The sequence below is a fragment of the Nicotiana tomentosiformis genome, chromosome 1 (assembly GCF_000390325.3).
Source record: "Nicotiana tomentosiformis chromosome 1, ASM39032v3, whole genome shotgun sequence".
Lineage (NCBI taxonomy): Eukaryota > Viridiplantae > Streptophyta > Magnoliopsida > Solanales > Solanaceae > Nicotiana > Nicotiana tomentosiformis.
In genome coordinates this window covers 77,429,694-77,456,144 of record NC_090812.1, presented here as the reverse complement: position 1 = coordinate 77,456,144, position 26,451 = coordinate 77,429,694, and the positions used below count along the sequence as shown (strand labels likewise).

At 34.6% G+C, this 26,451-nt stretch overlaps 5 protein-coding genes and 1 non-coding gene across 11 annotated transcripts; 1 reads left to right on the top strand and 5 right to left on the bottom strand.

Moving 5' to 3' along the window:
• The first annotated feature begins 275 nt into the window (after positions 1-275).
• Positions 276-6,085, top strand: LOC104121121 (B-box zinc finger protein 19-like). Its single transcript, XM_009633021.4, has 6 exons — positions 276-795; positions 1,983-2,079; positions 2,183-2,298; positions 2,396-2,638; positions 2,719-2,813; positions 5,687-6,085. Exons 1-5 carry the CDS (start codon positions 703-705, stop codon positions 2,806-2,808), a joined length of 639 nt encoding a protein of 212 aa, XP_009631316.1. The 5' UTR covers positions 276-702; the 3' UTR covers positions 2,809-2,813; positions 5,687-6,085.
• A 116-nt stretch (positions 6,086-6,201) lies between these two features.
• On the bottom strand, positions 6,202-8,960 carry LOC104121120 (NAC domain-containing protein 78-like). 2 transcript variants are annotated; one of them, XM_033652795.2, is made up of 3 exons: positions 8,849-8,960; positions 8,198-8,266; positions 6,202-7,264 (listed from the first exon to the last, which is right to left on the bottom strand). In XM_033652795.2, exon 3 carries the CDS (start codon positions 7,248-7,250, stop codon positions 6,552-6,554), a length of 699 nt encoding a protein of 232 aa, XP_033508686.1. In that variant the 5' UTR covers positions 7,251-7,264; positions 8,198-8,266; positions 8,849-8,960; the 3' UTR covers positions 6,202-6,551. The 2 variants fall into 2 exon arrangements, with proteins under 2 accessions (XP_033508686.1, XP_009631313.1); XM_009633018.4 differs by having other exon boundaries at positions 8,416-8,950.
• Positions 8,961-9,648: 688 nt separating this feature from the next.
• On the bottom strand, positions 9,649-12,843 carry LOC104121119 (fructose-bisphosphate aldolase 1, chloroplastic-like). Its single transcript, XM_009633016.4, has 5 exons — positions 12,572-12,843; positions 11,533-11,802; positions 10,997-11,106; positions 10,546-10,906; positions 9,649-10,172 (listed from the first exon to the last, which is right to left on the bottom strand). The coding sequence occupies exons 1-5, from the start codon at positions 12,746-12,748 to the stop codon at positions 9,894-9,896; spliced, it is 1,197 nt and encodes a 398-aa protein (XP_009631311.1). The 5' UTR covers positions 12,749-12,843; the 3' UTR covers positions 9,649-9,893.
• Positions 12,844-13,781: 938 nt separating this feature from the next.
• LOC104121118 (uncharacterized) lies at positions 13,782-16,846 on the bottom strand. 5 transcript variants are annotated; one of them, XM_070185851.1, is made up of 4 exons: positions 16,577-16,846; positions 15,192-15,458; positions 14,838-15,045; positions 13,782-14,755 (listed from the first exon to the last, which is right to left on the bottom strand). In XM_070185851.1, the coding sequence occupies exon 4, from the start codon at positions 14,736-14,738 to the stop codon at positions 14,013-14,015; it is 726 nt and encodes a 241-aa protein (XP_070041952.1). In that variant the 5' UTR covers positions 14,739-14,755; positions 14,838-15,045; positions 15,192-15,458; positions 16,577-16,846; the 3' UTR covers positions 13,782-14,012. The 5 variants fall into 5 exon arrangements, with proteins under 5 accessions (XP_070041952.1, XP_070041954.1, XP_033508688.1 ...); XM_070185853.1 differs by lacking the exons at positions 14,838-15,045; positions 15,192-15,458 and adding an exon at positions 16,262-16,360; XM_033652797.2 differs by lacking the exons at positions 14,838-15,045; positions 15,192-15,458 and adding an exon at positions 16,262-16,356.
• On the bottom strand, positions 16,808-16,880 carry TRNAE-CUC (transfer RNA glutamic acid (anticodon CUC)). The gene has a single exon. It is a non-coding gene; the product is annotated as a tRNA-Glu (tRNA).
• A 1,874-nt stretch (positions 16,881-18,754) lies between these two features.
• Positions 18,755-23,837, bottom strand: LOC104121116 (endoglucanase 24-like). Its single transcript, XM_009633010.4, has 4 exons — positions 23,357-23,837; positions 20,418-20,717; positions 19,662-19,823; positions 18,755-19,535 (listed from the first exon to the last, which is right to left on the bottom strand). Exons 1-4 carry the CDS (start codon positions 23,768-23,770, stop codon positions 18,927-18,929), a joined length of 1,485 nt encoding a protein of 494 aa, XP_009631305.1. The 5' UTR covers positions 23,771-23,837; the 3' UTR covers positions 18,755-18,926.
• Positions 23,838-26,451: the final 2,614 nt, after the last annotated feature.

The window sequence follows — 26,451 nt, the reverse complement described above, 5'->3', positions numbered from 1 at the left end:
AATAGCACACTTGCTTACAATCATAATCCCACGTAATGAGCAACAAAATGAATATTTTTTTAATAGTGATGTTCGGATATTTTGTGTGCGCCTCAACCAAAAAAATGAGCTATTTTATCTTTACGACAAAACTATGTAACATACTAAAAATGAATGCAGTTCAACCAACAACATATGGATGAAATGACCATCTGCCTGCAAAAGCAACAGCAACCACACCAAACCATGTAACATTGCCGACTATTTAAGTATAATATTTTTGCAAAGGGCTATTTGGACAAGAAAATGACCAATATCGTAACTGATAGAAAGGGCTATTAAGAAAAGAAAATGACCAACCTTAGAAGTTGGAAGGCTAAAAAAAAAAATAGCCACCTTTTGGTTGTGTGTTGTCTCTCCTCGCTTTATTTTTCTCATTTCCTTTTTTGGTTTCTTCATTTCTTCTCTCTTTCCTCCTTCCCTTTAGCACTCTTCCTCTTTTCCTAACACTACTCAACCACCAGTTCCTTTCCCCCTCTTCTTTCTCTTTTTGTCTCCTTCATCTTCTCAAGAGAAAACTTTAACTTTGTGTGGTACACTACAGGCACAGTTAGATTTTGACTTTGTTTCATACATCTTTCTGTTTGATTAATTCTATGGTTTTCTGGGTCAGTGGATATTGGAAAATGACTTGAAGAGTGAAAAAAATAGATATAAACAAATATGAGAACCCTTTGTGATGTTTGTGAAAGTGCTGCTGCTATACTATTTTGTGCTGCTGATGAGGCTGCTCTTTGTCGTGCTTGTGACGAAAAGGTATTTATCGAATTCCATTTTCAGTATTTATCAGTTTATCTGCCATTTGTAACCCTTATATATGTCGATTTCTTTTTCTAGTTGATGCTTAGACATGGCCTTTTTTTAATAATCCTGAATTGGTTGATTCATTATTGATCCATATTGTAACTCAAGGTTTCTACTTTATGAAATAATATACACTATCTAACTTACATAGATGAAGTTATATACTTTGAGCCTCCTATTCTGTTAGTTTTCAGCAGAGATGGATCTAGGATTGTTTACATATTCCACTGGGTTAATATGCCTGCTCTTCTGGAGTATACAATTCAATGCAATCCCTTTATTCGTAACTGCATCTTTTGGAATTCAACATCCACCCCTTGATCAACCTGAATAGACTAGATGCCTTTTTTTTTTCTTCGTTTGATAACAGATTAACAGTGGTGTCTGCATCTTGGGTGCACCTTGACTGTTCCAACAAGTACCTACTATTTACCACCAGCATAAGTACCAGATACTCTCCCTCCCAAGGCTTAGGCAGTTAGGGAAGAAATTACCCAAGTTTCTTTTTGTTTCGGGTGCAGGCGCGGAGCTAGTAGCCCCGGCTACGAGTTCGGGCAAACCTAATAGCTTATGCTCAAACAATGTATTTGCGTCAAAAGATTCATTAAATACTTACAAATATTAAATTTATAACCCAGTTATTAACACTTGAAGTCGTCGTTCTAAAATCTAGATCTCATAAGGTTGAAATGCTGGCTCTTCCTCTGCTCTGGTGTGATTCGACGTAACTTCATTGACTGCTAGGCCATAACCTTGGGTGCTAATTGGCTATCAGTCTTTCTTTGGAATGATTCTCTTCATAACACTTTTCTGTAGTTAGAGGTGTATTTTCCAATGCGTGATTTGGAAACTTCTTCATATTTAGCACTCGCTTATTCACACCTCATCTCACCTATTTACTGCCCTTGTACTGATTCTTTGGGTGCCAAGACGCTTCTAGTGTTTGGAAACACAAAATGAGATAAGTTGTAGGATGTTATGTGACCTTAATAAGGATTGAAGAACTATCACTTTTAAGGAACTAATTTGGTAAAATATAACTGGCACATCTAGTTAATATCTGTTTGTTTTCATTTTTTAACTCAAAAGTAGCAATCCATCTTTATTCTACTGAAAGAAATTTTCTTCTATCTGATAAGGTCCATATGTGCAACAAGCTTGCAAGTCGACATGTAAGAGTTGGGCTTGCTGACCCCAGTAAAATCCAACGTTGCGACATATGTGAAAATGCACCTGGTATGTAGACTCATTTCTTTCTCATTTCCTTTTCCTGTTTCTGCTGGTCAAGATGGCAAAATTATATGAAGTATGTGCTTCTTTGCTGGATACTTTTATGTAGCTTTCTTTTATTGTGAGATCGATGGAAGTTCCCTTTGTTTGCAATGTGATATGATTGTCCATGTTGGAGGTAAAAGAACCCATGGAAGATATCTCCTTATAAGGCAGAGAATTGAGGTTTGTAAATTCTTGCTAAGACAAACCCTGGTTCAGGTTCCTGTAGTTTTTAGGGAAAAAGTCTATACTCATTCCGTCTTTTTATGTCATTCTGTAGTTTCCAGGGGATAAATTGGGCCCTTCAAATGAACTAGGATTGCCATCTACTGAACAAGGTGATGTAAGGAGGGAGCCCGCACAGCCCTTTAAGCTCCCTATGATGGACAACCACCAACCAAATAGGGACACTGCTAAGGCAGCGCTAGAAAATAATGTGAATAGTAGTGTGAAAATGGAGAATGAGTTGATTGACCTTAACTCCAGACCTCAAAGGATGCATGGTCAATCGTCAAATAATCAGGTAATCTTCTCAAATTGAATGTACTATTTCACTCTCTTTGCTCAGCCGTCGGTACCAAGTAAGTATTAAATTAAATGCAGGAACACGGAATGGACATGCTTAGTGGCAGCAATCATGAGTCAGTCGGCCTGGTTCCTGATGGACCCTTCAAACGAGAGCCAGAGAAGTGATCAAGGTATATAATCTACTTAATGGATTTGAGTTTGGAATGTCTTTCTTCTCTCAACTTTGTCAAAGTCTTGTAGTATTTTGAATTTTACCTTATGAATTACAATGTGCACATACATAAGCAATATGCCATACTTATTTAAAAATTCTGAAGAAGTGTTTAAAAACGTTAAGGTGCACTTCAAGGTGGTCGGTTTAAGAAAGATACCGGAGAGCAATTGCACCTTTTAGTTGAGATGTATTTTCACTGCGATTTTCTTGAGTGCCTCACTGGTACTAGGAATTTACGAGATGAGGATAGCATTACAAGTTTAACAAAGAGAGCAGGGATGGAAGAGGGAGAATTGCCTTCCCAATCATTTCAGTTTTTGGTGGATTTCGTGGTAGTGAATTTACAGTACATACATAGAGTCATAAAGTGTATATGGGTAGTTTCAAATTAGATTGAAAACAACACTATTTTGGTTTTATCAACCAATAAAGGAACAGAACAAACATAAAAAAGTTGTCGTCCATGCACAAGGAACACATTTCTCGTTTTGTTTTTCGTAGGGGGCCTTATAAGAATTGAGTTATGCCTAAAGAAATCATTCTACTAAGCGCCTTACTGCATAACTCAATTCTTATAAGTTCATTCTGGATAACTCATTAAGAAATAGAAGTAATAACGTACAAAATCAGTTCCTTATTCAGTTCTTTCTTTGAAGATGGTGCACAACTGAAAACCTAAGCATTAAATAAGATATAGAAATTCTTTCCATGGTTGCATGAAAGTGCCCGGGCACCTGGAAACGCACGGTTCTCTCTTTCATTGACCCCATCTTCTGGTTCGGCTTCAAAATTGTTTCTTATTATTTAATATTGAAAACCAAACCATCCCAACAATTTTCCCAGAGAAAAAATTATCACGTATGAAATACTATGTATTTCTTTGACTTTTAATTTTCTGAAACTTCTAATATTAACTTTCTTAAAATTGTATTATTCCGTAAAATATTTAGATTGTCCTCTTCTGTCAGATTGTTATCTAAAAATAAAGGGTAATCTGCCTATAAATTTCTATTCACCTTAAGAATGTTAATATTTAACCATCAAAATAAAATAATTTCGTGCTTCTACTACTATCCATGCCCCCAGAATTGTATACACTATAACTCTACCAAATAGGATGTTTGATTTGCCTTTGGTTCCTAATATGAGTTGTTGAAAAAATAGTTGTACGATTCGATTGGCACCTTCCCTTGAAAATGATCACATAATGCCTTTGGTGTGGTTGGAGCTCCATTGTTCTTTCTTTTGCAATCTGTAGTATAGTAGAGGGCTTCATCTAGTTATGCTTCATTATCTCATGACTCTTATGGTTCTTTAGACTTGAATGAAGCACCTTTACCTATGGTGATTTCTTAGTGGGGAAATAAGGGGGGTTTTATTCTTGTTGATTAGATAACCTTTTACTTCGATTAAGTGTTCAACTAGCAGAGGATGTATTGGAAGACTTCAGATAAAACTAGCCAATTATTGGGAATGTTTGTCATTTATTATTAGTTTAACTTTTTAAAAAAAGAATCAGTTCTGACTCATCAAGGAAAAATGAAGATTGTTCAGTTCTGTGATATAGTTTCATTTACTCCTTTATAACTACTGCAGGTATGGCAATAAGTAGGGGTTGAAAAAGCATTACTCTGTCAGTCGGTGAAAATAGTTTGCCCTTAAACACACTCGCTACGGAGAGTACCAACATTTCAGCGTCACCCTCCATTATCCACTTATATCCCTCTCCCGCTGCTATTTTTTAATTGAAATACCCTCCCTTTGTTAATAGGATTGGGGCAAATATTTTCAAGTGTAGGATGCAAATTCCCATTTCTAAAACCTAGTATCATCTTATGCAAAATCTTCAACGTTTAGTATCCGTTAACAGACCCAAGAAACTACATGGGAACACCCTCTTCTCCTTCCTCCCCCCCTTCTTAGACACTAATTAATGCATTTTTGTTCCTTTTTTTTCCCCCCGAATCATGTAACTAAGACAATGCTTTAAATGCTATTCTGTACGTGGCCTTATGATCCTATGAGATTCTTGCATTTTCCAGCTCTTCTATTTGTGAAGCCTGGTTCATGAAAAATATTTGGCTAGTTAGCTACCCTGAATTTCTGCTGTTAAATTGTATAAGTTATTATGCTCTTCAAGGGGAATATTGGAATATGATTAGAAATTCGATGCCCTTGCCTTTCATGGATCTGACATTGCCGGTTCTATCAAAATGTCCTGCACGATCCCTCCATTGACCTGCTTGAGACATCTAAGCTTATTTCTTTTTTCCGTTTTGTACCCTTTATTTCTTTAATGATGCAAATAAATGTTTACTTTGCTACTGAACTCATTAGTGTAAACTGGGGCCGGAACTTGAATATAGACTTTTGCTTTCCCTCAGCTGGAGCTTTGAAGGACAGGGCCTTTGCTCAGACCACTCGCATTTACAGTCTGTTTGGTGGTTACCTTTATATCGTAATACTACTTATGCCGTTCTCCATTGAATTATCTCTTAACCCTTCTTTTGTTCTTCTCGTGGACCCTGGTCTTTCACCATGTAGCCTGTAATAGACCTAAAACCTAGAAACGCTGAAAAGCCCATAAAAAGTGAACTGGGTTGCACTCTACATTTTCAGCTGGATATTGAATATCTACTTCAAATTGTAACATTTCAGTAAGATATCTAGCTTTATAATAGAATTGCTAGATATTCGTACCAAGTTTATGATCAATTTTGCCGCACTACTGTTGATGATCTGGAAGTGTTTTTTGCTTTGACTATATCTGTGAAATTATATCAAAGTGTAGCATAAACTTTCAATGTTTCTTATTTCTCTTAAGTGCAGATGTGAGATTGCTGCTGCCCTTCCAAAATTCAAACTTGAATTATGAATTGGAGTTGCCGGCCCTAGCTGAGTTCTGTATAATGTCAGAGCTTTAAGCAAGGCGAAGCGTTTGAACTAGTCAGGACCAAGTTGAGTTTTCTCTTGGAGTGAAAGAGCACTCTGAAGTTCATTATTCAACCACTTCCATGCCTATATTTCAAGAAGAAGATCAGAAAGAAGTTCTGCCATCTTTCTTTGAGGAGAGGATAAGGCTGCAATCACCACATTTACCTCTGTATTTTCTTGTACTGAGTAATGGGAAAAACAATCTTTACAGATTCAAGATGAACTGGGACACTTATGTAGTGGTGTCATTCATTTTATTGCAGTTTGTAGTCATGAATGAACTTTTTAGTCTCATCTGGTTTGTATTTGTCTCTGTAGCAATTCTGTTATTAGACTTCATAATCATTCAAGGTTGACACAAACTATTGGGGAGTAATTGAACCACCCAAGAATCAATATGACTCACCAACTCAGAAAGGAAACAATCTTTCTTATTCTTCCTTAATATTTCTCTATATAAAAAGAATGACAATAATCAGGAAGGTTAAATGCCATTTGATTACAAAGATATAAAGATGTACTACTATCTTAAATTCCATTCTACAAAGTGGGACATATGCCATTGTTAATCAAATCTCTATCATCTACCAAGAATATGACTATACAGTTAATCAATAGAACTCAAAAGCTTCGTTTTGTGCCAACATCTCATAGAATTCATCACTCTTATTAATAACTGACCTCTGGTTCCTCTGCTGCTCGACAATATTCACCGTCTGATCGACCACAGGCATATCATATAACATCCAATTTAAATCAGCTAAGTCCTTTTCATCCCAAGAACTTCTAATTGATAATCAAGAACTTCTAATTCGGGCACCTCGTTCTGTGTCGTCATGTCCGTTTCAGATTCCACATAATGCCCTGAATTGCTCTGCATATAGTTCCCCAAATCATTCACTTGATACTGCACCCTTGCCAATGGCCGCTCAATATAATCAGTAGAACATGACTTCCTTTTGATGGCACAAAGAACATAATCTCTACAATCTTCGTCGAATTTCTGAAGAATAACATTAGAAAGCTCGTACTCCTTCATTAGCCAATGTCCATCGTTCTGATTATAGCACTGATCTTTATTCACGTAACACAAGCTCTTTTTGCATCCAATAACCACAGAAGATGAATTTCCCGTATTTTTGTAGTGAACTGATTTACCCTTATCTTGTTGTTTCCAACTCCCTTTATTTCCAACCTCTAGATTATGCCTCGCCTTGTTTTTCTTCTTCAGCTTTGTAATGAAATAGCGATAGTTACTGCTGTAGTCCGCATTATCTTCATTACCACAGGATACGCCGTGATTGTAAATTTCCCAGGGTTCTTCTCTGCCATAGACGTCGATGTTTGTTGTGATAAATCCAGAATCATTCATCTCTTGTTTAGCAATGAATCTCAACAAAAACATAAGTCGTTCTGAATCTGTAGGACGAAAACGAAAACCCTCTTGCAACTGCTCCATTCTTGGATTTTTTTCTATAAACAATAACAATGAAGCAGAAGAAGAAGAATATGAAAAGAACGTACGTAGTGTATGAGCGAGGGTTCTGAGTTACGGAGTATATTCCTATGAATTTATAGATATCTGCAGGTCTCCGTTTAGAAAAATATTAATTGGGGAACAAGTAAGGGTTTCATTGGTTGTCAAATTAATTTACTTCCACCCGAAGAAATAGCTATGGTAACTTCCTTTTTAACCAAAATATATGGAAACCTTTTTTTCCTTTTCCTAAACATATATGGAAACGCCTTTCTTTTCCCAAGCATATATATGTGAAACTTTTGAGTTCGACGAAAATTAAATATAAAAATATTGTACTCCTACTTTCTTGTGTGTTAATTCCAGAATCTTCATTATGAGTTTTTTTTTTTTCTTCCTTTTTTGACTCATTAGGAGTATTTTGAAGCACTAAAAAAATAGACCTACCGTTATAAAAGAACTATTGATTTTTTTATAAATGATGTTAGTAATTTATTTTAAATAAAATTGTATACTTTGTTGAGATTGAGAAGTTTTTTCTGTCACGTACATAGCATATACATACAAAAACTAATTTGATAAATTGATGAAATCACACATATAAATATTTTTATTAGATTTTGATTTTCTTTCTTCCATTAAATAGTAAAACTTTTGTTTTTCTAAAATTTTCTCTCAAATATAATAAAACATGAAATGAAAAGTACATAAACCAAAATAGAAAGAGGAAAAAAGAAACAAATATCAATGCAAGTTACAATCTTCTTTTCATATTCTTTTTCATTTTTCCACTGTTTTATTTTTTTTCGTTTATATTCCTTAATCTTCTCTTCGATTCTGGAAGGCCAATAAAAATAAGGTGAAAATACTAAAATATATTAAAATCATAATCGAAAATAATGATAAATTTTCTGTAAGTAATTTTTTACCTTAATAATCTCTGAAACAATGGATCTCAGCATGTAAATGCCTTTATCGTTGAGCTTCTTCCTGCAACACTGTTATTTGTGGAATTAAGCATATTTTTTAATCAACCCAGTAGAACAATAAAACCAAGAAGTAAAAGACTGAAAAACATAAAAATAAATATTGGCCATGCATTAGGAAGAAGCATATGTTTACATATATAGGTAACACATCTTCTAACCTTAAGGCAGTAGAACAATGGTTTTGCTATACCATATTGACACTTATTATTATCTATACAAACAGGCACCTCCAGTTGTCCCTACAACCCATAGATTATGATCACTCAAACCAGCAATCTCATATACAAGAACAAAAATATATATCAGCAAATTAAATAAATAATTACAGGCGTCCACACAACTCTCTTAGACCGATAAAAATAAAGTATAAAAGGGGATCTCATCTCCAAGAATCAAAATATATATTTTCTTATAGGGATAAAAAAGATACAGATGCACCACATGCGATATTCAATTTGATAGAAGATTGAAAGAGAAACTCTGTACATAGCTTCTCCATTTGGAAAAGCTACAGAGAACCCAAGTTTCAGGTAATTATGAACCAGATGAAAATGGGTGAAAGATTAGTTTTAAGGAGGAAGAGAGGCATACTAATTGGCACCATTATATTCACTGTTGTAAACTTTTCTTTATCTAGGGAGGCATCCGTTCAAATTGCTACAGTTTCAATCTTTTTGGAAGAACATTAAGTTTTGTTTACCTTATCACTGAACATAAATAAATAGAAAAAATTAGGGATAAAAGCAAAAATACAGGAAAAAAGATAAATAGCAATCCTCATTTCTGGAAGATGCCACATCAGATTTACTATGCCTATCTTTATTATATATATATATATATATATATATATATATATATATATAAATAAGGCAAAGATAACTTTTAGCCCGTGGCCAAAATTATTTATACTTGGTAGTCGCAAAAATGTATAAAATTCATATATTTTTTGTATATATATATATATATATATATATATATACACACACATTTTTTGGATATTATTTTAGAGATTTTTACATAAATATCCGACCATATTCATTGTTTACTTTTTCTAGTCATATACATAGATTATATATTGATTATACACAATTATACACATATAATACATAAATTATGCATATATTATATCTCCACCAGCTATTTTTAGTTTAAGTAATTGGATGAACGGCTATTTGGGTTAATTCTTTATTTTTATTTTAAGAGTATCATTTTCCCATAAAAATCTCCAAAAACCAAATAGCGACAAACTGTAATACTTCTCCACTTGGTTTAACATCTCATGTATTGGTTACTTACAATTTAATCTGTATAAACGTGCACGATGGCATCAAGTATTTTTACCACTTTAATAGTATCCACAATGAAGAAAGAAGCTATTTCAAGATAAAATATAGCACAAAACAATTCCAGGTTTATATTTCATTAAGCAACACTAAGTAGTCTCAATCAGCAATAAAGTTTATTAAAGTGGTTAATTAAAAAAGTACAGGTAATCAAAAACAAAAATACTCTTCTCTATGGCTTTACTATTAATTGCATAACTTATATGAGAGAATTCATAATTTCTCTGCTTCAATATAATCATTCAGCTCATCATCCTTTTTTCTTCTGTTCTTAAAAACTTCAGTGCAGTAACTTAGTAGACATAGCCTTTTACAAACATTCCTTGTTTAGCTTCATCTGATTCACCCTCGCCGGTGTATTTTCCGAGCTGAGCAAGAGAGTTGGCTTTGGCCCTGGTAAGTAAAGCATCCTGAGCAGCCTTAACGTTCTCGGGTTGTCCTCCCCATGTTTTCAAGCAAGTGTTCTGAAGAGCCCTCGCGTATGAGAACGATACGTGCCATGGGTTTGGAGCTTGGTTCATGGCATTCAAGTTCAATGTAGCCTCAACTTCTGATTGCCCACCAGACAAGAACTGCAACAATATCGAGTCAATTAGCACCAGTTAAATAGTAATTTCATACCTAGTGCCAATGTTTATGTTAGTCTCGTTGAGTGTTTATTCGCTTATTCATCTATATATATCACGGGAAGTCAGATACTAATGATTCATATTCTATATGTTGACTCAGTTCCATCTTATACGGTACTTTCCTTTTTAATCTCTTTCGAAAATAATAAGTCTTTAATAACTTCTCAATGCTCATATAGTCATAGAAATGTCATAAAATGTTTAAGAGCACACGTTTTAAGGCTACTTGGGCAATGTACTCACAATCTCTCTTTGTTTGTTAAATTTCGTGCTCAGTCAAAAACTAGCTAAATTCATAGAAATAGAGGAGACTTACCATGATTCCAGGGACAGCTGGGGGAATCCTCCTTTGAAGGAGACTTAGAGTATAGTCCGCGACTTGCTGAGGAGTGGCCCTGTCTTTGCATTCAGCACCAGGAGTGACCATGCTCGGCTTTAAGAGGATACCCTCGAACATGACATTGTTCTCAGCCAAATAGAAGAAGACCTCAGCCCAAACCTTTTGGGCTACCTCAAAAGTCCTGTCGATTCCATGTTCACCGTCTAACAAAATCTCTGGCTCCACAATTGGGACCAAACCACTGTCCTGAGAAATTGCAGCGTAGCGAGCCAAACCCCATGCTGCTTCCTTCACAGCTAATGCAGATGGTCCGTTGGGAATGCTCACCACGGTACGCCTGCATAAGTTACCATAATTTTAGCAAATATCATCTTTAGACCTAACAAAGTCAATATTTTTGAAAATTATGAGGCATTCTTGAATATACCATTTGGCGAAACGTGCACCCTGTTGGTAGTATGCAGCAGTGCGGGAGGCAAGGCCATCAAGACCTTGACACCATGACTCATCATTTGAACCAGCAAGGGGAACCAAACCCTGTTAACAGACAAAATGATTAGGGGATTTTGATAGAAATCTCATTTCAGTCCAATTAATCATTAAACTTGAAATCCTCTCATTTAATACTCAGTCCATAGGCTGATTAACTCTTGTCTGAGCTAGTTTCGCCATATAAACAACTCTAAGTTGAACAAGTTAAAGTTTATTTAAGAGTCAAACTTAAAAGTTTGAACGCCCTATAATAAACTCTTGCTACCCATACATAACCCTGCCTTTCCTCTTTCTTGTTACTACAAGAATTTCAAGCAAGTTGGGGTCGGCTATATAGATCCTCACGTATAATGTCGTTCTGTTTAAGCTCATCTGAGACCAATATTTTACACATAAAATTAAAAATAGAAGTTACTAAAAGTTCACTATATATTTTATTGACGTTAAAGTTGAGGGTGTAGGTTAATATACCTTGTCAACTTTGATACCAGGAACAATGTTTTGTTCAACAAGAACATCAACTATTTTGCGGCCATCAACGGTTGACTGGTAGAGAGTCTCCTCGAAAAGAATAGCACCAGAGATGTACTGTCCGAGTCCTGGAGCTGTTACAAGCAGGGTACGGTAAGCTTGGCGGTTAGCCTCAGTGTTTTCCAAACCAATGGAAGCCAAACGCTTTCCGCAGGTGGCATTGGACTCATCCATAGCCAAAATTCCGCGTCCTGGTGATGCAACAGTTTTCTACAAGCAACAAACACTTCATTGTTAAAGCCCTTATTCCATTTATGATTTGCTAATTTAAATTCAAGCCGAATTAAACATGAAACTTAACGGATTCAAAATTCTGAATTCTTTGAAATAACTACATTTCAAGGTTATCACATACATATTGAAAAGGATTAGTTTAACTAAACCTAGTTATATTACTCTAGGTCAACTTAACTATCAGTAACAAGTTTTTACATTGTCGGTCCACAGAACACAAACTCAAACCTAAGAGTTCAAGTTTATAGAGTGAAAGTGTAAAGAATTTGTATACAATCAAAGGCGTACAATTATTTGGAAACTATTTCAAGCAAATGTGCATTCCCCCATTTTCTCCACGGAATAGCTAATTGAAGTACCTGAGACGCATTTCCTCTAGCTCCTCGGGAAGACATTATATTAGCTGGATTAGAGGGGCCAGTCATCCTAAAATTTAATTTAGCCTTTTCATGCTTTCTGTATCTAGTTATTTCGGTTTTCTATCAGCAACTTTAACTATAAGCTCAACTCTATTCATTGTTTGAGCAAGATACCACTAATTTAATATGAACATCTAAAATGAACAATTCAAAAGAAATCTTTCAATTTAATCGGTTATAACAAACTATTACTCTATTTTTCAGGGTAGCAAATCAGGCTAGATATATAGAAAATTACAAATATTTTAGGTCCATTTAAGCCAATAGCAAAAAAAATCTTTACACTGACATTGCATAGAACTTAAAATCGCTAAGCTAAAACTTACAGCGGTCTTAACAAGCTCATCAGCATATGGGGAAGCAGCGCGGACAGTGAGAGAAGAAGCATTTGTGGGGTGGCAGCGAACAACTGAGACAGAAGTTTGACGAAGGCTTTGCCCTTTTACAAACTCAGACTTGTCAATAACTGTTGGGGATGACTTTAGTAGAGATGCTAAGGCCATTTTTTCTAACCTTTTTTTCTTCTCTCTACTATAATCTCCTTATCTCAGCACACTCTCTTCTCACTCTTACTCTTTGCCACACAAATTTCTCAAACAGCGTGCCATAATTTATAACTGTGCTAATCTGATACTAAAGATGTCTCATTTGAGGTTGTTATGCTCCAACCAATGTCAGCTTGCCATGTAATATTGGTTAATTTGTCTACTTGGCACATAGTACAAGTGGTTGAAATAGAAGGAATGATTCCCACCTCGTAAAAACTATTCATAAATAGTGAATTATGGTCTGTGGAGTTTAAAAACCTTGATTTTTTCTTACTTGGATTTTTGGAATTATTTGATGGTTGAAGCAGGCATCACAATCAAATTACACAATATTACAAATAAGTTGGTTTTTGCTCAAAGCAATGGAAGCCAAACGTGAGGCTCTGATTAGTAATCCTACCCTTGAGTAGTTGAGTGGCTTGGTAGCATTTCCCTGTTTTGCTTGCTGCTCCCGAGGTGATCAGTGGTCATGGTTCAGTTCTAGGATTGGGTTTGACAATGACTTTCAAATATTCAGAATTTTTTTTTCAATAACAGCACCTTAATTATTTCATGGTCAAATACCTACTATCTCAGTAGGTGTCGAATAACTTTAAATTCAACAATTTCCGGAGTAATTTGCGTGCACCACCTTAATTATTTCATACCTATTCGACCGGACACTTACTACCTCCCACCAGAGTAGATATCGAATAAATTTAAATTCAAAAATTTCAACATAAGCATCTGCGCAAATGAACTTTTCTAAGGCTACTGTTTAAAACCTGTCTCCGTCAATCCAGTGAGCTAAATTGGTAAATGAAAAAACTATCCATCTTTTAAAGACGAATTAACCCACTGAATTCGTCTAAAGAGACTGGATCATTAGGTCTCAGCAAATTTAGATCTGTGACTAGCAACTACTAAGAACTAATTCCCACTATTAATTGTTTGTCTCAAATTTTTGACGGCTGAAAGAAAAACTCAGAAAAATTTCACGCACCAAAGCTAAAACCCAATCTCTTGCATCACCTGATAGACTCCAGCCCAAAGGAAGGAAATTATCTATCTATACCTATATACAGGGAAACTTTAAGGACAAAGCCTGTTTTCTTACACTAGTTGCTACTTAATTATCAAGCTGAACAGGGGTAGTAACTAAAACACAGAACAGGGAAAAATCAGAAACAGTAAGCTGCAAACGGATGCTCTCAACCAGAATTTGGATTTGCAACATAACTTAGTCACTTATTGGACTCAACGACAGGTCATCGAGGCCAGAAATGAGATCATCAAGTAACTTATCGTCCAGCAGTACTCCAAGACTTTCGGCTTCTGAATGGGTGGAGTCTGAGGAGCTTCCTGCAAGCGCTTTGTTGAACTGTTTAACAAGTTCATCTTCCTCATCTGGAATGTCAAGTTCCCAGACCTTAAATATGTCAGCCAAATTTTCCTCAACAAATGTTGAAAACTCTGAATCTACTTCAGAATGGGAGTCTTCAACTAATCTCAGATCCTCATTATAGGTGGGAGGAAAATCATTTTCTGAGTTAATTCTGGACCAAGAACTATCTGTATCTTTGTTGTTAATCCGATGACGAGTTGTGTTCCCTTCTTGTTCATTGGTTGGAGAAACATCATCAATGGTGTCATCTATCATCCCTGAAATTCCTGTCTCTTCGACGGTGGGGAAAATGCGAGATTCTTGAGGAGAGTCATCCCTCAAGACTGCAGAAAAGATTTTTTGGGAAGGAAAAGCGTCCGGTGACGCATGTTTCGAAGAATCCATGCCATGGTCTGATATAGCAAGATCTTTAATGAGGCATGAGTCAGCCCATGCTACATCCTCAGGTGAAAGCACATCTTCACTCTCGTTGCCACCTATAGAATTTAGATCAAGTGGAGAAACACTGACATCTTTCATGTCATCATCATCAGCCATGGCCATGGAGAGAAGTTCAGCCATATTCCTTAGCAACCGTCCTGCAACAGAAAGTACATAGGTAAAGCCTTCATGAACTATCAACGAACATTTTATAATACTAGGATCCAAGAAACCATCTACCTTCATCAAAAAAATACCAATCGACTCAGAACATTTCCAAATTAACTCACTTTTTCTGACAGAATACAGTATGTCTGACTGAATTAAGTAAGCAAATATAGAGTAGACTAGCTTTTAAGAAGTCCCTTTCTTTGTGGCGGTAATTGGGGTTCTATCTCAGGACCTCTATACACTTGCGGTTTATGACTCCAAGTCCAAGCACTAGCAACTAAAAGAAAACCACAAAGAAACGATCTCAAATGTCTTGAAACTGAGGTATCAATAACAAGATGACAACAAAAAAAGTGGGTTACTTGCATCAACAATTCACAACAAGGGAAATTCTTCAGGATAAAACCTAAAAAGTTATAATACCAGCCAGATAGAGACAGATGAATATCTTCAGTTGTTGTAGCAGTACTTATTGCTTAACTAAACGATGGATTCAGTTTAAAGGCTAAGTGTCACTACGAAGAGCCATGTAAGGATTAAAGATACAGAAGCATAGAGGGATGGAGGAATTGGATTTAATGATTTAATCCCTACTCAACCAGAAGGGAAAAGAAGATTTCACTCGAATAAAAGAGTCACTCATCATGTAAAGTCTCAGCGTAGTTGACAGAATCCCAAGGCAGAACCACACTGCAGGTACAGCAGACAGAACCAACATAACATCGTCAGTAAATGATAGAAAGCAACCATTGAATTTGCATATACTAGAACATCAGTAGTAAAACACCTTATACGCCAAAACCTAAGTTTTGACTATGATATATCTTTGGAAATTCAGAGATAATAAGCAGAGTAACCAAAGAGTCCCTTCACATATAGAAACTAATGATATGCGATTATTCCTCAAGGATGCAATTCTATGATGAGTAATACCCAAAGGTATAACCTTTTCTCCATTCAGTTTCCACATCGACGAGAATTCAGTACTAGCTCATTCCTAAAGCTCCTAACTTGAATCCTTACCTGGCCTTCCTTTCCACTTCTACCTACCCCAAGCCTCTCTCACACAGCAAAAAGGTGAAAATAATTGACTTTAAGTCCAAACTTTACAATTTTCTTTCATCTTAATTCTGGAATGAACAAGTAGAGAAGGAAATACGAAGTACCAGCAAAATGCTAAAGAACCCAAATTAAATCCATATTCCTCTTTGTCAAAGTCATCAATTGTCATGTACCCACGAGACAGTCAGTAGTTTACAATCACATTTTGCCAAGTCAAAGACATTCAGCAATACTTAAGTTTTGTCACTTCAATCATGTATTACTCTTCTAACAAAATTTAAGAATCTCAGTGATTGAGTTCAACAGTTCCTCATAAATCATTGGTTATAATACTATTAGATAATTAAATCAAGTTTCACGCCACCACATCAATGTTTTCAAAGGAAGAAAATATAGACCAAAATCAAGATGAATTATATCTAGTAAATCACCTAACTTTATATAGCCGCAGCCCGCAATTTGCGAAATGGGTTGAAAGAAATTTGAAACAATATCTGGAAAATGCGACTTCAAAACTTGAACTTTACTATCTCCCCCCAATGAAAAGAATAAGAAAATAAATGAATTATCGAAATAGTAAGCTACCCATACGAAGCCAGATATGTTAATTTATCACTTCAAGAAATCACGAGGAGCACACTTAAAAAACCCTAAATCCACAACGTCTACTTATGTGCCAGATTTCTCTAAAATAACCAGCGAGCTTAAAGAAAAAAGAAGTAACAAAAGAAATTCAAAAAGAATACCTATACGTCTGCTTATTTGCCTCTTCTGTTATAGAATCTATGGTTTCACCGGAATACGAAATAGGCAGGAGATTCTGAGAAGAATGAAGCTTCACCCTCGGCTACTTCTCGGGGAAAAGACGCAAAGAACAAAGAATTTTGGGCTTTCTGAAGTTTCGAATTAAGGGATTGAGTGTATTCTGGTGTGACAATCAAAATTAAAAATAAATGGAAAGTTTAAAACAAGTTAAATTCCGTTGCCGGGACTTGAACCCGGGTCTCTCGGATGAGAGCCGAGTATCCTAACCACCTAGACTACAACGGATCTGTTATTAGAATAGCAATCATATTTCTTACGTAGTCTTGTACCCTTTAAATACGATCTATACATTTTATATCCTTGTGTAACTAAACATAGAATTTAAGAAATAAAAATAATATTATTGCTACTTATCAAAAGTAACTTACAACTTGTGATCTTCATTAATGGTAAGTTAAAAAGTTCAAAGTAAAAGAATTTCCAAATATATCATTCTTTTTTAAATTGACTAAAACGATAAGAATTTCATATAGAATAAAATGAATGAGGTATATATATTACCTCAATTTGTCACTTCTAAAGATTAGTAGTTAATGTGATTTATAAAGACAAAATGTGGATAAATTTTTGATACCAAAGATATAAGGGATCTTTACACAAATAGCCGGTCATTATTGTTACTTTTTCTAGCCATACATATAGATTATACATTGATTATATATAATTATACACATATAATACATAAATTCTGCAAAAATTATACATCCACCAACAATTTTTAGTTTAATGGTTGGATGAGCGGCTATTTGGGTTAATTCTTCAAGATAATAAATGGATGCACACCTGCTTCTCGTCTCTACCAACTCATTCCCTACCGTTAAATATAGAAAATTTTACCTCCTATAGCAAAGTTATACACCCTATTTATTATAAACCAAAATTATTTTAAAATATTATTTTTTATAGCTACCTTTTATATTTTATAGCAAAATAAGTATTTATGGTATATACTACCATTGAGGCATGAAATAAGGCATGAAATACACTATTTATGTTTTTCCTCTCTCTTAGACAACCGAATTACCTATTTTAAAGGTGATTGTCTGTATTCATGAATACATGGCGCGAATACATGCGCGTACAACTGAACTGCCTTTATTTTAGGCGCTTTTTACTATTGTATTCATGAATACAGCAGCCCAAATACATGTGAATACATGCACGTATAGCTGGACTGCCCTGATTTATAGGCGCTTTTTGCTGTTGTATTCATGAATACAACAATGCGAATATAACGAATACACTACTGTAACAACTGAATAATAGTTATAGGAAGTGATTATGTATATGATAGATATAGGAAGTTAATAACCACTAAACAAGAGTGGTTTCTGAAAATTACTCTTTAATATAGTATGTGATTCCTCTGCCTTGTTTCTTTTATCTCTTCAATTTCCTTTTACCAAATTCAAAACGAAATTACAAATTGACACAAAATAGTTGTGTTTCTTATTCTTCTTTCGAAGTGAATTTGGATGTACCAGTTTAAAAGATTTCAATGGTGTATGGACTAGAAAACAATTTTTTTTACGAGTGTTGCAATGGAACTTCAGGAGAATTGTTTTCAAAAAATGCTGTTTTTTGAGTTTTCGGTTTTTATAATTCTATTAATGCGACAAAAAATATATCATCAAGTGGCACAAAAACCATTAAAAACAAGAATGGTTAAGCGGTTAACTAAACTTTTACATATGGAAAAATAGAAAGAAAATTTCATGTTGAGAGGATCCAACTACTTCATTTGCAAAAGCCTTAAATTTTAAAAAAGAAAATGATATTCTATAATCGCTCTCAAGATAATAGTCGAAAAATATATATTTTTTGTATATATATATATATATATATATATATATATATATATATATATATACACAAAAAATATATATATATTATACACAAAAAATATATATATATTATATATTTTTACGGCTATCGAATATAAATAGTTTTGACCACAGTGATCTTTGTCCAATTTAAAATAACAACAAAAATCACGAGTTACGAATGGTCCTTCATCCAAGGAGAGGCACAATCATTTTTAAGATTTAGTACTTCATTCTTTTCTAAAATTTTAAAGCAACATGTAACATCTTTACATATTAAATTTGAACCACTTAATAATGCTCACTCACTATAAATGCCACAATAAGCTATTGTGACTATATATATTCTCATATGAATTGAAACCAAAGAGCCTCTTCCTTCTTAGCATATGCAAGACGAGAGACAATATATACAAATCATCAGCAGAACCATTTGCTCTGGCCACTCTTAACTAATGTTAGGATTAGCAGCAAAATAAGCAAGTGCACCTACAAATGGTGCATTAATATAAGTAGTTGGCTCGGACTTGCGAAAATCAACCCTACTATCATCATAAACATCATCTTCTCCAGGTCCACCAACAATTGCACCAACTAAAACATTAGGATTTGGCTGCGATGAGTTAAAATAAATCGAACCCTCTCTGCACGCGATGAACTGAGGATGATCTTTAATCGATGGAAGGGACGAGCCACGGTGATGAATTTTTGAAGGATAGTAATTACTATAACCAACCATGTAAGACATTCCTTTAGGATTATCTCCCAAAATGTAATCAACTTGTCTCTTACCAATTTTTCGAAGCATCGATGGATTGACACTAATAGTGCCACAATTCAAGACTTGTGATGATTTTTCTAAGTAATTTGCGTAGATGAGGAGTAAAAATGTGATGGTTGTAGCATGTTGTAAATTGCTTCCTCCTGGTTTGTAAATTAGGCCACCGGGAGAGTATTCTATATGTGAAGATGATGATTCTGGGATCAATGTGCACATGAAACTATCTGCTGATGCTTTGTAAGATTGAAGCGAATACACGCTCCCTTCTAAGACTTCCTGCATTATTAATCTCTGCGGCTTATCTTTATTCTCAAAGTAATAGTACTAGACAATGTTACTCCGCTCCAAAACTTTACCAAATAATTACTAAAAGTAGGTAGAAGAATGAATAATGAAACTGACCTTAGAAACAAGAACATTAAGACCAGCGTGCTTATTGTCCCATCCAAATTCATTGATGTTGTCATCGGCCCCAAGTGTTTGGCGATTCTCTTGTATGTAATTCATGTAAGTGTCACTCTGTGTAGCCCTCCTAAGCCACGCTGCTCCCCACAACAACTCATCCTATTACACAAAGGCTCATAATTACCGACAATATAAATAAATTTATATATATTCAATGTTATTTGACATGTTTAATATGTTATTTACCTTATTTTTCACTTTCAACGATCAATGCAGTTTAACATGTTATAATAGGTACTTATTCGAAAACTTTCAATAGTGTTAAAAGTGCCCGTACTAGATCACAGATTACTATACTGCCTTGTGCGACATCATTACTATTTTGAGAATATAACAACAACAATCTAGTGAATTCTCACAAATAGGAGTCTAGGGACTATTTTGAGAATAACAATTTATTTTTATTAAATATACATTGTAAAAATATTTTTAACTATGAAAAGATTGTGATTGTATCATTTATACTCTCTAAGTTAAAAGATGTTTAATCATGATATAAGGTTTGATAGCATTTTATTAAGTTACCAATTATGGTTATCATAAATATTTACCTATAATTATATTAATAAATGATATGATTGTATAATTATTTTCACATACCCATAGGCCATATCTTAATTATGCCTGGATTAGTTATTTGTCAAATGATCTACAATAAATGAGTTAATTAGTTAGCAACAGAAGAATGCTTGCCTGATATCCATCAAAATCACAATAATACGGACAAACTCCATCTCTAATATTGACATTGTCACTGTAAGCTCCACGGTTCCTATCTGCAAAATCAAACACCCTAGTGGATGTTCTCAAAAGTGTGTCGGAATATCCGGGATCCGATGACCGGAAAGCAATGGATGCAGCTGCGAACGCAGCTGCAGTCTCTCCGGCCACGTCGGATGCCGGATTCGGAGCATCCACTGTATATACTGTCCTAGCCGTATCCATATCTTCTGGCCTTTCCCAGCAGTTATGGTCTAGGACTGGATCTCCCACCTATAGCATCAAAATACCAAAAGAAGTAAATAAGTCAGCTACCAAAAGTTATTGCTAGTAATGTCCCATTTAATTCTCTTACCTTTTCTATCCAAAGGAAATAAAGTGTCACATGAGGCATTAGCTGTTCGAGATACACTAATAGTATAGAAAATATTACACTATATCAAACTACTTTAAAAAACTATTAATAATCTTTTATAAATAGTGGGAATCACAATCTGACACTTGCTATAACGTTAATTTTTTATATTGAAATTTATATAAGTTAAATTCTTTAAAGAATGATACTCTATCCGTTTTAAGTTACACTATGTGAACTTATTTGACTGTGTATTAAAAAAGAGAAGGCTTTCAAATTTGTGGTATAAAAAATAAAGCACATATATTTTATGTGGCTATAAATCATTACATAAAGGTAAATCGTTTTTAAATATGAAAAAAGATTATTCTTTTTGATATACACTAAAAAAGAAATAGATTCGTACAAATTGAAACGGACTGGGAGTATAAGAGGGAGTACTTAGCGGACACAATAAAGGACAAAAAAAACTTAGCACAAAAGCGCGCGATATGCAACGTGACCTACTCTATAGCCTATAGGTAACAATTGTTTTTAGTTGGGCGGTAATACCTAAAACAAACAAACGTATGAAATTCACGTGATTGTCGAAATAGAATTTACCTTTACAAAATACTACCAACACATAAGGTGAATTTGAGTTACTATTGTAATTTTTATCTCTGACGGTAAAAAGAAAAAATTGACATAACCATGTTAGTTAAAAGTGATTACTGGCCGTAGCGGAGCCACATGTATTTTTTAATATTTATTTTATATATAATATAAAAAAGTGTTATTTATAGTTAAAAGTGTTAAAAGCGACTACTGGCAGTAGCGGAGCCACATGCATTTTTTATAGTTAAAAGTGTTATTTTTTTATATTTTGACTCCACTTAATGAAAATTCTGGCTCCGTCACTGACTACTTGAAGAATAACCCGCAAAAAGATAGGTAATTTGTATAATTAAATTCGTTTGAGACAAGAAACAACGACATAAATTCGTTTATGACAAGAAATAAAGACATATTAAGAAGCTACTAATTCTTTTTAGTGGGAACTAACATGGGGTAATAAATCTAATCAAGATCCCACCAACCATGCCCGTGCACCAATCTTTTCTGAATTTTGGAGAAAATTAGGTTTTCTTGCCTATGCAAATCTCAAAAGGACAAAAGTTCGATTATTTAATACTTCATTCGGTCCACAATAAATATTTTTTTGAATGTTTTCGTACAGATTAAGAAATTCATATTTTAACATTAATTAACAATGAAATTGATCATATTAACTTTTACTATCTCTTCACATAAACACTCCTAACACATACTCCAACATTATTTATTCCAAGGGCAATATAGAAAAAAAAATTAATTCATTCTTAAAATCTGAAAAAATCACTTATTTTAGACCACAAAAAAAATCTTTTTTTTTTAATTGTGGACAGGAGAGAGCAGATGATCGCTTAATTTTTATTTTATTATACCTAAAACAAAGAGTATTTATTTAACTCCATTTTGATGAATCAAGAAAAAGCAAGATGGTATAGGAAGTTGAGCTGCACTGGTACTAAAATTTTGGTGAAACCAAAAGAAAGCGCCGTATGCCCCAAAAGAAAAGAGTTGAGAAAAAAGAGACAAAACATATCCACTCTAAGAATCAATTTCAACCAACTCCATCATCTATCCCACAGTACTACTACTGCTATTATTAACTCATAGGTTCACATGTCTCATATCAGAAGAACCATAAAACCTGCCACTGAAGAATCCTTTATTTATTCAACTGATTCTTTAAGTAAACCAAGTTTTTCCTACCTAATCATTGAAATTAAAATACTAATAAAATGAGTGAAAATCAAAGTTCGAGTGTGATTTAGCGGTTAATTAAATAAGTAAAATCCCAACAAAAAGGTATCTGCCTAAGTCTTTGACTGATGGGTAGATATCCTATCTTTGTGCCCCGATGAAAGATAGCTACCACTTATAGAATTAATAGAGATAAAGCGAGTTGGCACATACACCATTGATAGTAAAAGAGAAAATAAAAGCTTTCCAACTCAATATCACTTTCAAACTGATTCAATTTACGTGGATTTTTTTTGTCTGTTTTAAAAATAATAAAAGAGGCATTAAGCTCCTGTTATGCGTGAGGTTCGGAAAAGGATCGTACCACAAGGGTTTATTGTACGCAATCTTACCTTGCATTTCTGAAAGAGTTTATTTTCATGCCTCGAACCATAACTTTTTGGTCACCTGACAACAATTTTATTAGTTACGCCAAGGTTCGCCTTCTGTTCTAAAATAATCATAGCTTTATATATCTAAAAATAATTTAACTTTAAATATCATATTTTGCTCTTAATTTCAAATTTTAAAGATCTTTTTTACTTTTTCCGTGTTCATTAATCAAGTACCGTCGTATAAAATGAAATGAGTGGATTAATATTTTTACATGCACGACATACAAGTCCTGTACAAATTGAGAACAAAAAAAAAGGTCCGAATTCTGATAAAATGAATGGTGTTCGTTTCGTTTAGTCCCATCAAAAGGCAAAAAAGGTTATAATTAGCAAACCTGGACAAAAATACGATTGGGTTGAGAGACAGTCTTGAGAAGATAATCAGTGGACCAACGGATAGCGACTAATGCATTCCTTAACTCAGAGGGTTGCATATACTCCCCAAACTCAATCACACTCCAAGCCAACAATGTAGTGGTAAATGCCATCGGAAAATTAAACTTCACATTATCGCCGGCGTCGTAGTAACCGCCGGTCAAATCTGTATTCACTGTCCACCCGTCGCCTAAACCGGAATGTCCTCGCCAGTTCATTCTCTGGTCTTGTGGTAAATAACCAGAACGTTGGCCTTCGAAAAAGAGAATGGATTTTGTTAATGCGTCTGTGTAGTCGTGGTAGCTTCCATGGATTTTTTCAACTGCAAGTAAAAGGAGAAGAAACATGAATTTTGAAGAAATGTTGTTCTTCATATTTTCTTATCTTCTTCTCTTCTTACTGGTTGTGTGAAAAAAATTGGTTGAGTTCGTGCATTTATAGTAGTACAAGTAGAATGTAGTGCAATATTTATCTTATATTGTGTATATAAGTTAAATATTAAATTTTAATAGTATATAAAATATATTTAATTTTTTTTTATTTTTTTCAAATTCGAACGCCCTAGAAAAATATTTTGGCTTCGCCACTCATGAGTATATTCCTTATTAATTAGAATTAATTTTCTAGAAATAAGATAAATTATATCTAAAAGATTCATTCGTGTTATAAAATAAAATTAGTAAATAATTTTAAGTTCCAAAATAATACTAATGTTAATTATGTTTAAGGATTATTTAGATCTGCTTTAATGGTTCTTCCTCTAGTTTGTTCTAGCATGCTTAATCTTTGTACAAAAATATTATAGGAGTACTATCTGATTGAAAGGTACAGAAGGCCGTTCAACTTTACACAAAAATCGTGTATGATAACTTACCAATAACTAAAAATTCTTTACTCGCATTTACTAATTTTATGAAAATGCTAAAATTTGTATCTTTACCCTGTTCATACCTTAGAAATCATATAGGTATCTGAACTCTCCATGTACAAATACTACAGTCCTTATAAATTTTTAATTTTTTTATTTTAACTCTATCATACCTTACTTTACCAATGAACTTCTTTCTAGGATACTTCATTTACACTCGACTAATTACATAAATAGGCCGTATTCCTATTCCTATGTAGTAAGATTTAGAGTATAGACAATTTTTTATTAAAAATTGTAACGATCCGATCGGTCATTTTGAGCATGTGCACATCGCTCGGTAGTTTGAGGGCATGAATAGTTCCGCATGATGTATTATGACTTGTGTGAATCGTCGGTTTGGTTTTCAGGTTATCGAAATCGTTTTGGAAGAATGAACTTCATGATTAAAGCTTTAAGTTGGATGAGTTGACTAAGTTTGACTTTTTAGTATTTGACCTCGCATTGGGATTTTGATGGTTCTGTTAGATCCGGATGATCATTTTGGACTCGAGCGTATGTCCGGATTTGCATTTGGATATTTCTAGAAGGATTCGGTACTAATTGGCGAAAGTTAAAAATTTGAAGGTTTAAAAAGTTCATAAGTTTGACCGGAAGTTGACTTTGAGGATATCGAATTTGGATTGTGGTTTCGGGAATGAAAAATAGCTTCGATATGTCATTTGGGACTTGCGTGCAAAATTTGAGTTTATTCTGGGTTGATCTGATATGTTTCGGCACGAGTTTTGGAAGTTGAAAGTTCAAAATTCATCTAAGTTTGAATAGAGGTGTGATTCGTCGTTTCGATATTGTTGTGTGTAATTTGAGGCCTCAAGTAGGTCCGTATTATGTTACGAGACTTGTTGGAATGTTCGGACGTAGTTCCAAGGGGCTCGGGCATGTTTCAGATCGATTTCAGACCATTTTTTCTTCATATCGCATTGTTGGTTTTTGCTGAAGTCTAGTGCACTGAATGTTCTTCGCGGTCGCGGGCTTAGAGGTGCAATCGTGTACGGGGAAAATTGGAGCAGAGTATTTCTCCTTCTTCGCGTTCGTGAATGATGGTCCACGTTCACATAGGTTGCGGCATATTGCGCATCACGTTCGCGCAGGTGCGCACGCGTTCGCAGTGTAGAGCTGAGCTTGGCAGGTCTTCATGGCTTCTTCATTGCATTCGCGAGCCTGGGGCCGCATTCGCGTAGTGACTTATCGAGGGTGGGCCTTTTTGTGCTTCGCCACCGCGAAGTTTGTTCCGCGATCGCATAGGGTGATTCTGGGCAGTTTAATATTTGTTTTTCGCGATCGCGATTCATTGACTCGTCTAGTGATTATAAAATACTATATTTCGGGGGTTTTACCCATTTTTACATATTCGGAGCTATGGAGCTTGGATTGAGACGATTTTTGAAGAAATTTTCACCATATGGATTGGGGTAAGTGTTCTTTATTTGATTTTGTTTATATTTCATGAATCTATCTTTATTTTTAGCATTTGGTTGATGATTTCAAAAGAGAAAGTTTGGGGGTTTTGACTAAATTTTCATAAATTGAGTAAATTCTTGAGTTTTGAACATCGATTCGGAGTCGGATTTGAATGAAACTTATATGGCTGAACTCGTAATTGAATGGGTTGTCGGATTTTGTGAGTTTTGTCGGGTACCGAGACACGAGCCCGGATTTGACTTTTTGTTGACTTTAGGGTTTTGAGTAAAGATTCGACCTTTATCATTAGGAATTATTTTTTTAGGCTTTATTTGATGTATTTGAGTTGCTTCTGTCTAGTTTCGAGTCGTTCGGAAGATCGGTACGCGCGAGACGACATTTTTGGAGGATCGTTTGACTTGGTTGGTATTGGATTTGGCTTGTTCGAGGTAAGTATCACTTCTAAACTTGGTGCTGACAGTATAAAACTTTGAATTACGTGTTATATGATTGATATCGAGGTGACGTACATGCTAGGTGACGGATGTGTGAGTGGTCACCGTGTGAATTGTGATTTAGTTGATTCAATGGAACTGTGTAGCTATCTTAGCTGAACATTTTTTTTACTGAACTCTATGGGTTAGAGCACTCGAGCTGTAATTTATGCTAGAAATCATGTTTAGACTATATGCTTATCCTTTTGGGGCCCACTGAGGTCATTTATGT

Excerpts from the sequence above, each read along its gene's own strand:
- LOC104121121 (XM_009633021.4), top strand. The coding sequence starts at position 703 with ATGAGAACCCTTTGTGATGTTTGTGAAAGTGCTGCTGCTATACTATTT. Across the intron at positions 2,299-2,395 it reads TTATAAGGCAGAGAATTGAG|TTTCCAGGGGATAAATTGGG; the intron begins GTTTGTAAATTC and ends GTCATTCTGTAG. Across the intron at positions 2,639-2,718 it reads GTCAATCGTCAAATAATCAG|GAACACGGAATGGACATGCT; the intron begins GTAATCTTCTCA and ends AATTAAATGCAG.
- LOC104121120 (XM_033652795.2), bottom strand. The coding sequence starts at position 7,250 with ATGGAGCAGTTGCAAGAGGGTTTTCGTTTTCGTCCTACAGATTCAGAA.
- LOC104121119 (XM_009633016.4), bottom strand. The coding sequence starts at position 12,748 with ATGGCCTTAGCATCTCTACTAAAGTCATCCCCAACAGTTATTGACAAG. Across the intron at positions 11,803-12,571 it reads ATGAGCTTGTTAAGACCGCT|AAAACTGTTGCATCACCAGG; the intron begins GTAAGTTTTAGC and ends TGTTGCTTGTAG. Across the intron at positions 10,907-10,996 it reads GGTGCACGTTTCGCCAAATG|GCGTACCGTGGTGAGCATTC; the intron begins GTATATTCAAGA and ends TAACTTATGCAG.
- LOC104121118 (XM_070185853.1), bottom strand. The coding sequence starts at position 14,738 with ATGGCTGAACTTCTCTCCATGGCCATGGCTGATGATGATGACATGAAA.
- LOC104121116 (XM_009633010.4), bottom strand. The coding sequence starts at position 23,770 with ATGAAGAACAACATTTCTTCAAAATTCATGTTTCTTCTCCTTTTACTT. Across the intron at positions 20,718-23,356 it reads CCAATCGTATTTTTGTCCAG|GTGGGAGATCCAGTCCTAGA; the intron begins GTTTGCTAATTA and ends TTGATGCTATAG. Across the intron at positions 19,824-20,417 it reads GTGATTTTGATGGATATCAG|GATGAGTTGTTGTGGGGAGC; the intron begins GCAAGCATTCTT and ends TTTGTGTAATAG.